This window comes from Passer montanus, unplaced genomic scaffold, assembly GCF_014805655.1.
Source record: "Passer montanus isolate IOZ18808 unplaced genomic scaffold, ASM1480565v1 scaffold523, whole genome shotgun sequence".
Lineage (NCBI taxonomy): Eukaryota > Metazoa > Chordata > Aves > Passeriformes > Passeridae > Passer > Passer montanus.
Window position 1 is genome coordinate 3,591 of NW_024370186.1, and position 10,336 is coordinate 13,926.

A 10,336-nucleotide genomic window follows, 5' to 3' on the forward strand; every position below is an offset into this window, starting at 1 on the left:
TCCCCATGTCACCCCGATGTCCCCAATGTCCCCAAATGTCCCCTCAGTGTCCCCAATGTCCCCGATGTCCCCAGTGTCACCCCGATGTCCCCATGTCACCCTGAGCAGGCAGTTGAGGCGGGCCAGCGCCTCCAGGAAGATGTCGGTGCCAATGTCCCCCCAATGTCCCCAATCCCCTCAATGTCCCCGATGTCCCCAATCCCCTCAGTGTCCCCAATCCCCCCAATGTCCCCAAATGTCCCCAATGTCCCCATGTCACCCTGAGCAGGTAGTTGAGGCGGGCCAGCGCCTCCAGGAAGATGTCGGCTCCCTTGTTGGAGAACTCGTAGCGGCCGGCGATGAAGAAGAAAAGCGTCTTGTCCAGGTCGAAGTCCAGGTGCCTGAGGGGGAGCTCGCCTGGGGGACCCGAAACGCCCCAAAAACAGCCCAAACCAGCCCAAAATATCCCAAAATATCCCCAAAACAGCCCAAAAACACCTGGGGACCCCCAAACGCCCCAAAACCGGCCCAAAACAGCCAAAACCAGCCCCAAATAACCCAAAAACACCCCAAAAGCAACTGGGGAACCCCGAAAGGCCCCAAAACCAGCCCAAATATCCCAAAATATCCCAAAACCAGCCCAAAACAGCCCAAAACACCCCCAAACCACCCCAAAACACCCCAAGAACAGCCCAAAACAGCCAAAACAGCCCAAAATATCCCAAAATATGCCCAAAATCACCTAAAAACAGCCCAAAACCAGCCCAAAATATCCCCAAATCACCCCAAAACCACCTGGGGACCCCGAAACGCCCCAAAACCAGCCCAAAATATCCCAAAATCACCCCAAAAGCAACTGGGGAACCCCGAAACGCCCCCAAAACAGCCCAAAACAGCCAAAACCACCCCCAAATAACCCAAAAACACCCCAAAATCACCTCCAAATCACCCCAAAACCACCTGGGGACCCCGAAACGCCCCAAAACCAGCCCAAAATATCCCAAAATCACCCCAAAAGCAACTGGGGAACCCCGAAACGCCCCCAAAACAGCCCAAAACAGCCAAAACCACCCCCAAATAACCCAAAAACACCCCAAAATCACCTAAAAACAGCCCAAAACCAGCCCAAAATATCCCAAAATCACCCCAAAACCAACTGGGGACCCCAAAACACCCCAAAAACGGCCCAAAACAGCCAAAACCAGCCCCAAATAACCCAAAAACACCCCAAAAGCAACTGGGGAACCCCGAAAGGCCCCAAAACCAGCCCAAATATCCCAAAATATCCCAAAACCAGCCCAAAACAGCCCAAAACACCCCCAAACCACCCCAAAACACCCCAAGAACAGCCCAAAACAGCCAAAACAGCCCAAAATATCCCAAAATATGCCCAAAATCACCTAAAAACAGCCCAAAACCAGCCCAAAATATCCCCAAATCACCCCAAAAGCAACTGGGGAACCCTGAAACGCCCCAAAACCAGCCCAAACCAGCCCAAAATATCCCAAAATCACCCCAAAACCAACTGGGGAACCCCGAAACGCCCCCAAAACAGCCCAAAACAGCCAAAACCACCCCCAAATAACCCAAAAACACCCCAAAATCACCTAAAAACAGCCCAAAACCAGCCCAAAATATCCCAAAATCACCCCAAAACCAACTGGGGAACCCCGAAACGCCCCCAAAACAGCCCAAAACAGCCAAAACCACCCCCAAATAACCCAAAAACACCCCAAAATCACCTAAAAACAGCCCAAAACCAGCCCAAAATATCCCAAAATCACCCCAAAACCAACTGGGGACCCCAAAACACCCCAAAAACGGCCCAAAACAGCCAAAACCAGCCCCAAATAACCCAAAAACACCCCAAAAGCAACTGGGGAACCCCGAAAGGCCCCAAAACCAGCCCAAATATCCCAAAATATCCCCAAAACAGCCCAAAAACACCTGGGGACCCCCAAACGCCCCAAAACCGGCCCAAAACAGCCAAAACCAGCCCCAAATAACCCAAAAACACCCCAAAAGCAACTGGGGAACCCCGAAAGGCCCCAAAACCAGCCCAAATATCCCAAAATATCCCAAAACCAGCCCAAAACAGCCCAAAACACCACCCAAAAGACCCCAAAATACCCCAAAACAGCCCAAAATACCCCCAAAACAGCCCAAAATATCCCAAAACAGCCCAAAACCAGCCCAAAATATCCCAAATCACCCCAAAATCACCCCAAACCCACCTGGGGACCCCGAAACGCCCCCAAAACAGCCCAAACCCAGCCCAAAATATCCCAAATCACCCCAAAATCACCCCAAACCCACCTGGGGACCCCGAAACGCCCCCAAAACAGCCCAAACCCAGCCCAAAATATCCCAAATCACCCCAAAATCACCCCAAACCCACCTGGGGACCCCGAAACGCCCCAAAACAGCCCAAAACAGCCAAAAACACCCCAAAATACCCCTAAACTACCCAAAAATACCCCAAAACCACCGGGGGAACCCCAAGACAGCCCAAAACCACCCCAGGATTTTGGGGTTCCCCGGTTTTTGGCATCCCTTTTTGGGTTTTTGGGGTCCTTTTTGTGTTTTTGGGGTCCCTTATGGGGTTTTTGGGGTCCCTTTTGTGGTTTTTGGGGTCCCTTTTGGGTTTTTGGGGTCCTTTTTGGGGTTTTGGGGTCCCTTTGGGGTTTTTGGGGTCCCTTTTGGGGTGACTTGCCCGTAGAAGTCACCCCAAACTCCTGCCTCCCCACCCTCAGCATCCCTCAGGGATTTTGGGGTTCTGCCTGGGTTTTCCCCAGGATTTTGGTTTTTTGGGGGTTCCTTTCGGGGTTTTTGGGCTCCCCCCGGGGTTTTTGGGGTCCCTTTTGGGGTTTTTGGGGTCCCTTTTGTGGTTTTGGGGTCCCTTATGGGGTTTTTGGGGTCCCTTTTGTGGTTTTTGGGGTCCCTTTTGGGTTTTTGGGGTCCTTTTTGGGTTTTTGGGGTCCCTTTGGTGTTTTTGGGGTCCCTTTTGGGGTGACTGACCCACAGAACTCACCCCAAACCCCTGGCTCAGGATCCCCCACTGGGTTTGGGGTTTTTCCCCAGGATTTTGGGGTTCTGCCCGGGTTTCCCCCGGTTTTTTGGCTCCCCCCGGGGTTTTTGGGGTCCCTTTTGGGGTTTTGGGGTCCCTTTTGGGGCCCTGACCCACAGGATCACCCCAAACTCCTGCCTCCCCACCCTCTGATACCAGGGTTTCCCACTGGATTTTGGGGTTCTGCCCGGGTTTCCCCCAGGATTTCGGGGTTCCCCCGGTTTTTTGGGGTCCCTTTTCGGTTTTTGGGGTCCCTTTTGGGGTTTCGGGGTCCCTCTGGGGTGACTTGCCCGTAGAACTCACCCCAAACTCCTGCCTCCCCACCCTCAGCATCCCTCTGGGATTTTGGGGTTCAGCCCAGTTTTCCCCAGGATTTTGGTTTTTTGGGGGTTCCTTTCGGGGTTTTTGGGCTCCCCCCGGGGTTTTCGGGGTCCCTTTTCAGTTTTTGGGGTCCCCCTGGGGTTTTTGGGGTCCCTTTTCGGGTTTTTGGGGTCCCTTTCGTGGTTTTGGGGTCCCTTTTGGGGTTTCGGGGTCCTTTTCGGGGTGACTTTCCCGTAGAACTCACCCCAAACTCCTGCCTCCCCACCCTCTGGATCCATCAGGGATTTTGGGGTTCTGCCTGGGTTTTCCCCAGGATTTCGGGGTCCCCCTGGGGTTTTTGGGGTCCCTTTTCAGTTTTTGGGGTCCCTTTTGGGGTTTCGGGGTCCCTTTTGGGGTCACTGACCCGAAAAACTCACCCCAAACTCCTGGCTTTGGATCCCCCACTGGGTTTTGGGGTTTTTCCCCAGGATTTTGGGGTTCTGCCTGGGTTTTCCCCCAGGATTTCGGGGTTCCCCCGGTTTTTTGGGGTCCCTTTTCGGTTTTTGGGGTCCCTTTTGGGGTTTCGGGGTCCCTCTGGGGTGACTTGCCCGTAGAACTCACCCCAAACTCCTGCCTCCCCACCCTCAGCATCCCTCTGGGATTTTGGGGTTCAGCCCAGTTTTCCCCAGGATTTTGGTTTTTTGGGGGTTCCTTTCGGGGTTTTTGGGCTCCCCCCGGGGTTTTCGGGGTCCCTTTTCAGTTTTTGGGGTCCCCCTGGGGTTTTTGGGGTCCCTTTTCGGGTTTTTGGGGTCCCTTTCGTGGTTTTGGGGTCCCTTTTGGGGTTTCGGGGTCCCTTTTGGGGTTTCGGGGTCCCTTTTGGGGTTTCGGGGTCCCTTTTGGGGTTTCGGGGTCCCTTTTGGGGTTTCGGGGTCCCTTTTGGGGTTTCGGGGTCCCTTTTGGGGTTTCGGGGTCCCTTTTGGGGTTTCGGGGTCCCTTTTGGGGTTTCGGGGTCCCTTTTGGGGTTTCGGGGTCCCTTTTGGGGTCACTGACCCGAAAAACTCACCCCAAACTCCTGGCTTTGGATCCCCCACTGGGTTTTGGGGTTTTTCCCCAGGATTTTGGGGTTCTGCCCGGGTTTCCCCCGGTTTTTTGGCTCCCCCCGGGGTTTTTGGGGTCCCTTTTGGGGTTTTGGGGTCCCTTTTGGGGCCCTGACCCACAGGATCACCCCAAACTCCTGCCTCCCCACCCTCTGATACCAGGGTTTCCCACTGGATTTTGGGGTTCTGCCCGGGTTTCCCCCAGGATTTCGGGGTTCCCCCATTTTTTGGGGTCCCTTTTGGGTTTTTGGGGTCCCTTTTGGGGTTTCGGGGTCCCTCTGGGGTGACTTGCCCGTAGAAGTGGCCCCTGACGAACTCCTGGACGCGCGCCTTGCTCTGCGCGTGCAGGTTCTGGAACTCGTGCATGGCCGAGAACTTGCGCACGTTCAGCCCGTTGGGGGTCACCAGGTCTGGGGGGTTTGGGGGGTCAGGGGGACCCCAAAATCCCCCCAGAACATCCCCCAAATTCCCAAATCCCCCAAATCCCCGGATCCCCCCCAAAAAAATCCCAAAATTTTTCCCAAATCCCACCCGGAAACCCCGTGAGGATTTTTGGGGTGAGGGGATTTTTTGGGGGGTCTTTAGGGGTTCATCGAGGTTTTGGGGGTCACCAGGCACCCCGAAATCCCCCCCAAAATGTCCCCCAAATTCCCAAATCCCCCAAATCCCCGGATGCCCCCCAAAAAATCCCAAAATTTCCCCCAAATCCCACCCTGAAACCCTTCCGGGACTTTTGGGGATAAAGGAAAGGTTTTGGGGGGGTCTTTAGGGGTCCATTTGGATTTTGGGGTCCCCCCTGACCCCTCCCAACACCTGGAGACCCCAAAAATCCTTGGGGAGACCCCAAAGGTGCCCCCCCAAAATCCCTGGGGTCTTTTGGGGGTCCCTCCCTGGGTCTGGGGGGGAATTTTGGGGGGTTTGGGGCAGTTTTGGGGTTCTCAGGGGGATTTTGGGGGTTTTTGGGGCAGTTTTGGGGTGCTCAGGAGGAATTTGGGATTTTGGGGCAGTTTTGGGGTGCTCAGGGGGATTTTGGGGGTTTTTTGGGGCATTTTTGGGGTGCTCAGGGGGATTTTGGGGTAATTTTGGTCAGTTTTGGGGTTCTCAGGGGGATTTTGGGGGGTTTGGGGCAGTCTTTGGGGTGCAGTTGGGGTTTCGGGGTCCCTTTGGGGTGACTGACCCGTAGATCTCACCCCAAACCCCTGGCTCAGGATCCCCCACTGGGTTTTGGGGTTTTTCCCCAGGATTTTGGGGTTCTGCCCGGGTTTTCCCCAGGATTTCGGGGTTCCCCCATTTTTTGGGGTCCCTTTTCAGTTTTTGGGGTCCCTTTTGGGGTTTCGGGGTCCCTTTGGGGTGACTTGCCCGTAGAAGTGGCCCCTGACGAACTCCTGGACGCGCGCCTTGCTCTGCGCGTGCAGGTTCTGGAACTCGTGCATGGCCGAGAACTTGCGCACGTTCAGCCCGTTGGGGGTCACCAGGTCTGGGGGGTTTGGGGGGTCAGGGGGACCCCAAAATCCCCCCAGAACATCCCCCAAATTCCCAAATCCCCCAAATCCCCGGATCCCCCCCAAAAAAATCCCAAAATTTTTCCCAAATCCCACCCGGAAACCCCGTGAGGATTTTTGGGGTGAGGGGATTTTTTGGGGGGTCTTTAGGGGTTCATCGAGGTTTTGGGGGTCACCAGACACCCCGAAATCCACCCCAAAATGTCCCCCAAATTCCCAAATCCCCCAAATCCCCGGATGCCCCCCAAAAAATCCCAAAATTTCCCCCAAATCCCACCCTGAAACCCTTCCGGGACTTTTGGGGATAAAGGAAAGGTTTTGGGGGGGTCTTTAGGGGTTCACTGGGATTTTGGGGGTCACCAGGTGTTGGGGGACCCCAAAATCCCCCCCAAAATGTCCCCCAAATTCCCAAATCCCCACATCCCCCCCAAAAAATCCCAAAATTTCCCCCAAATCCCACCCAGGAACCCCTCCGGGACTTTTGGGGTGAGGGGATTTTTTTGGGGGGGTCTTTAGGGGTCCATTTGGATTTTGGGGTCCCCCCTGACCCCCCCCCAACACCTGGAGACCCCAAAAATCCTTGGGGAGACCCCAAAGGTGCCCCCCCAAAATCCCTGGGGTCTTTTGGGGGTCCCTCCCTGGGTCTGGGGGGGAATTTTGGGGGGTTTGGGGCAGTTTTGGGGTTCTCAGGGGGATTTTGGGGGTTTTTGGGGCAGTTTTGGGGTGCTCAGGAGGAATTTGGGATTTTGGGGCAGTTTTGGGGTGCTCAGGGGGATTTTGGGGGTTTTTTGGGGCATTTTTGGGGTGCTCAGGGGGATTTTGGGGTAATTTTGGTCAGTTTTGGGGTTCTCAGGGGGATTTTGGGGGGTTTGGGGCAGTCTTTGGGGTGCAGTGATGAGGTGCCAGTGCTTGATGGTATGGATAGAAGGGGACAAGCCTCAGCCTTGTGACATGTGGGGTTAATGGGGCAGAGCCACACCATGTCCCTCTGAGGGGACCTGGGTGGCACTGCCACAGCAGTCTCACATCCCAGCTCTGGGCAGGAGAGGTAAAAAATGATAAAAAATTAGTTTTTTATCTTCCTGGGCAGGAGAGGTGCAGGTCCCACAACACCTGCCAGACTGAATATCAGGAATGAAAGGGTTAAACTGAGGCCACCCTCTCCTGAGACAAGTCAGACAGGTTCTGGTGATGTAGGGGTGATGTGGCAGCTTGAAAGAAAGGATAAACAGAGCGTGGTACAAAATGATCCAAAGAGTGAAAACAAGGCTGGGCAGTTGGGAAGCACAGGGACCTTGTCCACGTCAAACTGGGGAGGGGGCACACCTGGGGTCACCTGAGTGCACCTGGGCACACCTGAGCACACCTGGGCACACCTGGGGTCACCTGGGCACACCTGGGGTCACCTGGGCACACCTGGGCACACCTGAGCACACCTGGGCACACCTGGGACTCCCCTGCCCTGATCTGCCGCTCGCCCGCCTCCTTGTCCACGTCAAACTGGGGAGGGACACACCTGGGGTCACCTGGGGTCACCTGAGCGCACCTGGGCACACCTGGGACCCCCCTGCCCTGATCTGCCGCTCGCCCGCCTCCTTGTCCACGTCAAACTGGGGAGGGGGCACACCTGGGGTCACCTGAGCACACCTGGAACCCCCCCTGCCCCTCTCAGGCACACCTGAGCACACCTGAGCACACCTGGGGTCACCTGGAACCCCCCCCGCCCCTCCCAGGCACACCTGAGCACACCTGAGTGCACCTGGGCCCATCCAAAACCCCACGGAGAGCCCTGACCCCCAGGTGTGTCCCCAGGAATGTTCCCAGGTGTGTCCCCGTGACCCCAGGTGTGTCCCCGTGACCCCAGGTGTGGCCCTGTGTCCCCAGGATGCTCTCAGGTGTCCCCAGGTGTGTCCCCAGGTGTGACTCACGCTGTGGCTGCTGCAGAACTCCCGGCTCATGGTGAGCAGGTACCGGTCCAGGTGTGTCCCCAGGTGTGTCCCCGTGACCCCAGGAATGTCCCCAGGTGTGTCCCCAGGTGTGTCCCCATGACCCCAGGTGTGGCCCTGTGTCCCCAGGAATGTCCCCAGGTGTGTCCCCAGGTGTGGCCCTGTGTCCCCAGGAATGTCCCCAGGTGTGTCCCCAGGTGTAGCAGCGTGGCGTGCGTGGTGAAGATGGTGGCCACGGGCAGGCGCCGGGCGCGGCTCAGCACCAGCCCCAGCCCCGCCAGCCACTCGTGGAAGTGGCCCACGATGAACGGCCGCTCCTCGCTCTGCGCCGCAAACTGTCCCCAAGTGTCACCAGGGTCACCAGGTGGCACCGGGTGGCACCAAATGGCACCAGGTGTCACTGTGGTGTCACCTGAGCCCGGCACGGGGCACTCAAGGCGTCACCGCCGCACCTGGTGTCACCACCCGAGAACCCCCCCACTGTCACTATGGTGTCATTGTCATTGTCCCCAACCCCCCCAGGTCATTGTCACTGTCCCCAGGTGTCCCCAGGTGTCGCTGTGGTGTCACCTGAGCCCGGCACGGGGTGCTCCAGGTGTCACCGCCACACCTGGTGTCACCACCCGAGAACCCCCCCACTGTCACTATGGTGTCATTGTCATTGTCCCCAACCCCCCCAGGTCATTGTCACTGTCCCCAGGTGTCCCCAGGTGTCGCTGTGGTGGCACCTGAGCCCAGCACGGGGCGCTCAAGGTGTCACCGCCACACCTGGTGTCACCACCCGAGAACCCCCCCACTGTCACTACAGTGTCACTGTCATTGTCCCCAACCCCCCCATGTCATTGTCACTGTCCCCAGGTGTCCCCAGGTGTCGCTGTGGTGGCACCTGAGCCCAGCACGGGGCGCTCAAGGTGTCACTGCCACACCTGGTGTCACCAGCCAAGAACCCCCCCACTGTCACCATTGTGTCACTGTCATTGTCCCCAAACTCCCCATGTCACTGTCACTGTCACCAGGTGTCACCAAATGTCACCAGGTGTCACTGTGGTGTCACCTGAATTCAGCACGGGGTGCTCCAGGTGTCACTACCACACCTGGTGTCACCACCCAAGAACCCCCCCACTGTCACTACAGTGTCACTGTCATTGTCCCCAACCCCCCCATGTCATTGTCACTGTCCCCAGGTGTCCCCAGGTGTCCCCAGGTGTCGCTGTGGTGGCACCTGAGCCCAGCACGGGGCGCTCAAGGTGTCACCGCCACACCTGGTGTCACCACAGCCCACCCAAGAACCCCCCCACTGTCACCGTTGTGTCACTGTCACTGTCCCCAGGTGTCCCCAAGGCAGTTTTTCCATCGTGGTCGTACCAGGGCACCTCAAACCTCCTCAAAACCACCTCAAACCTCCTCAAAACCACCTCAAACCTCCCCAAAACCACCTCAAACCGCCTCAAAACCAACTCAAACCCTCTTTGGACACCCCAAACTGCCTGAGGAACCCCAAAACACCCCGAGAACCAGGTCACAAGGAAGTCAAAGAGAACCAAGTCTTTGTGTCACGGTCATCGGGGCAACCCAAACCGCCCCAAAACCACCTCAAACCTCCCCAAAACCACCTCAGATCCCCTCAAGGACACCTCAAATCCCCTGAGGAACCCCAAAACGTCCTGAGGAACCCCAAAACCCCCGGAGAAGCAGGCTACAAACACGTCAAAGAGAACGGAGTCTTTGCGTCACCGTCATCGGGGCAACCCAAACCTCCCCAAAACCACCTCAAACTGTCCCAAAACCACCTCAAACCTCCCCAAAACCACCTCAAACCTCCTCAAAACCACCTCAAACCTCCCCAAAACCACCTCAAACCTCCCCAAAACCACCTCAAATTCTCTTTGGGACACCCCAAACCTCCTGAGGAACCCCAAAACCCCTGGTGGAGCCCCAAACCCACCTCTCCGAGGAACCAGGCGACGAGGAAGCCGAAGAGGACGGCGTCGTTGGCCTCGCGGTTGTACCAGGGCACCCCAAACCGCCCCAAAACCACCTCAAACCTCCCCAAAACCACCTCAAACCGCCTCAAAACCAACTCAAACCCTCTTTGGACACCCCAAACTGCCTGAGGAACCCCAAAACACCCCGAGAACCAGGTCACAAGGAAGTCAAAGAGAACCAAGTCTTTGTGTCACGGTCATCGGGGCAACCCAAACCGCCCCAAAACCACCTCAAACCTCCCCAAAACCACCTCAGATCCCCTCAAGGACACCTCAAATCCCCTGAGGAACCCCAAAACGTCCTGAGGAACCCCAAAACCCCCGGAGAAGCAGGCTACAAACACGTCAAAGAGAACGGAGTCTTTGCGTCACCGTCATCGGGGCAACCCAAACCTCCCCAAAACCACCTCAAACTGTCCCAAAACCACCTCAAACCTCCTCAAAACCACCTCAAACCTCC

The 10,336-nt window shown here is 56.7% G+C and overlaps 1 protein-coding gene across 1 annotated transcript in view; it reads right to left on the reverse strand.

Moving 5' to 3' along the window:
* LOC120509529 (glycogen [starch] synthase, muscle-like) overlaps positions 1–10,336 on the reverse strand; it is a gene marked incomplete at both ends in the record, with an annotated part of 20,019 nt that overhangs the window by 3,585 nt on the left and 6,098 nt on the right. The window contains 7 exons of the mRNA XM_039724252.1: positions 247–380; positions 4,736–4,896; positions 5,799–5,920; positions 7,382–7,445; positions 7,502–7,555; positions 7,695–7,704; positions 8,099–8,226. Coding sequence (XP_039580186.1) covers positions 247–380; positions 4,736–4,896; positions 5,799–5,920; positions 7,382–7,445; positions 7,502–7,555; positions 7,695–7,704; positions 8,099–8,226 — 673 coding nt within the window. The remainder of the gene's footprint in view (positions 1–246; positions 381–4,735; positions 4,897–5,798; positions 5,921–7,381; positions 7,446–7,501; positions 7,556–7,694; positions 7,705–8,098; positions 8,227–10,336) is intronic.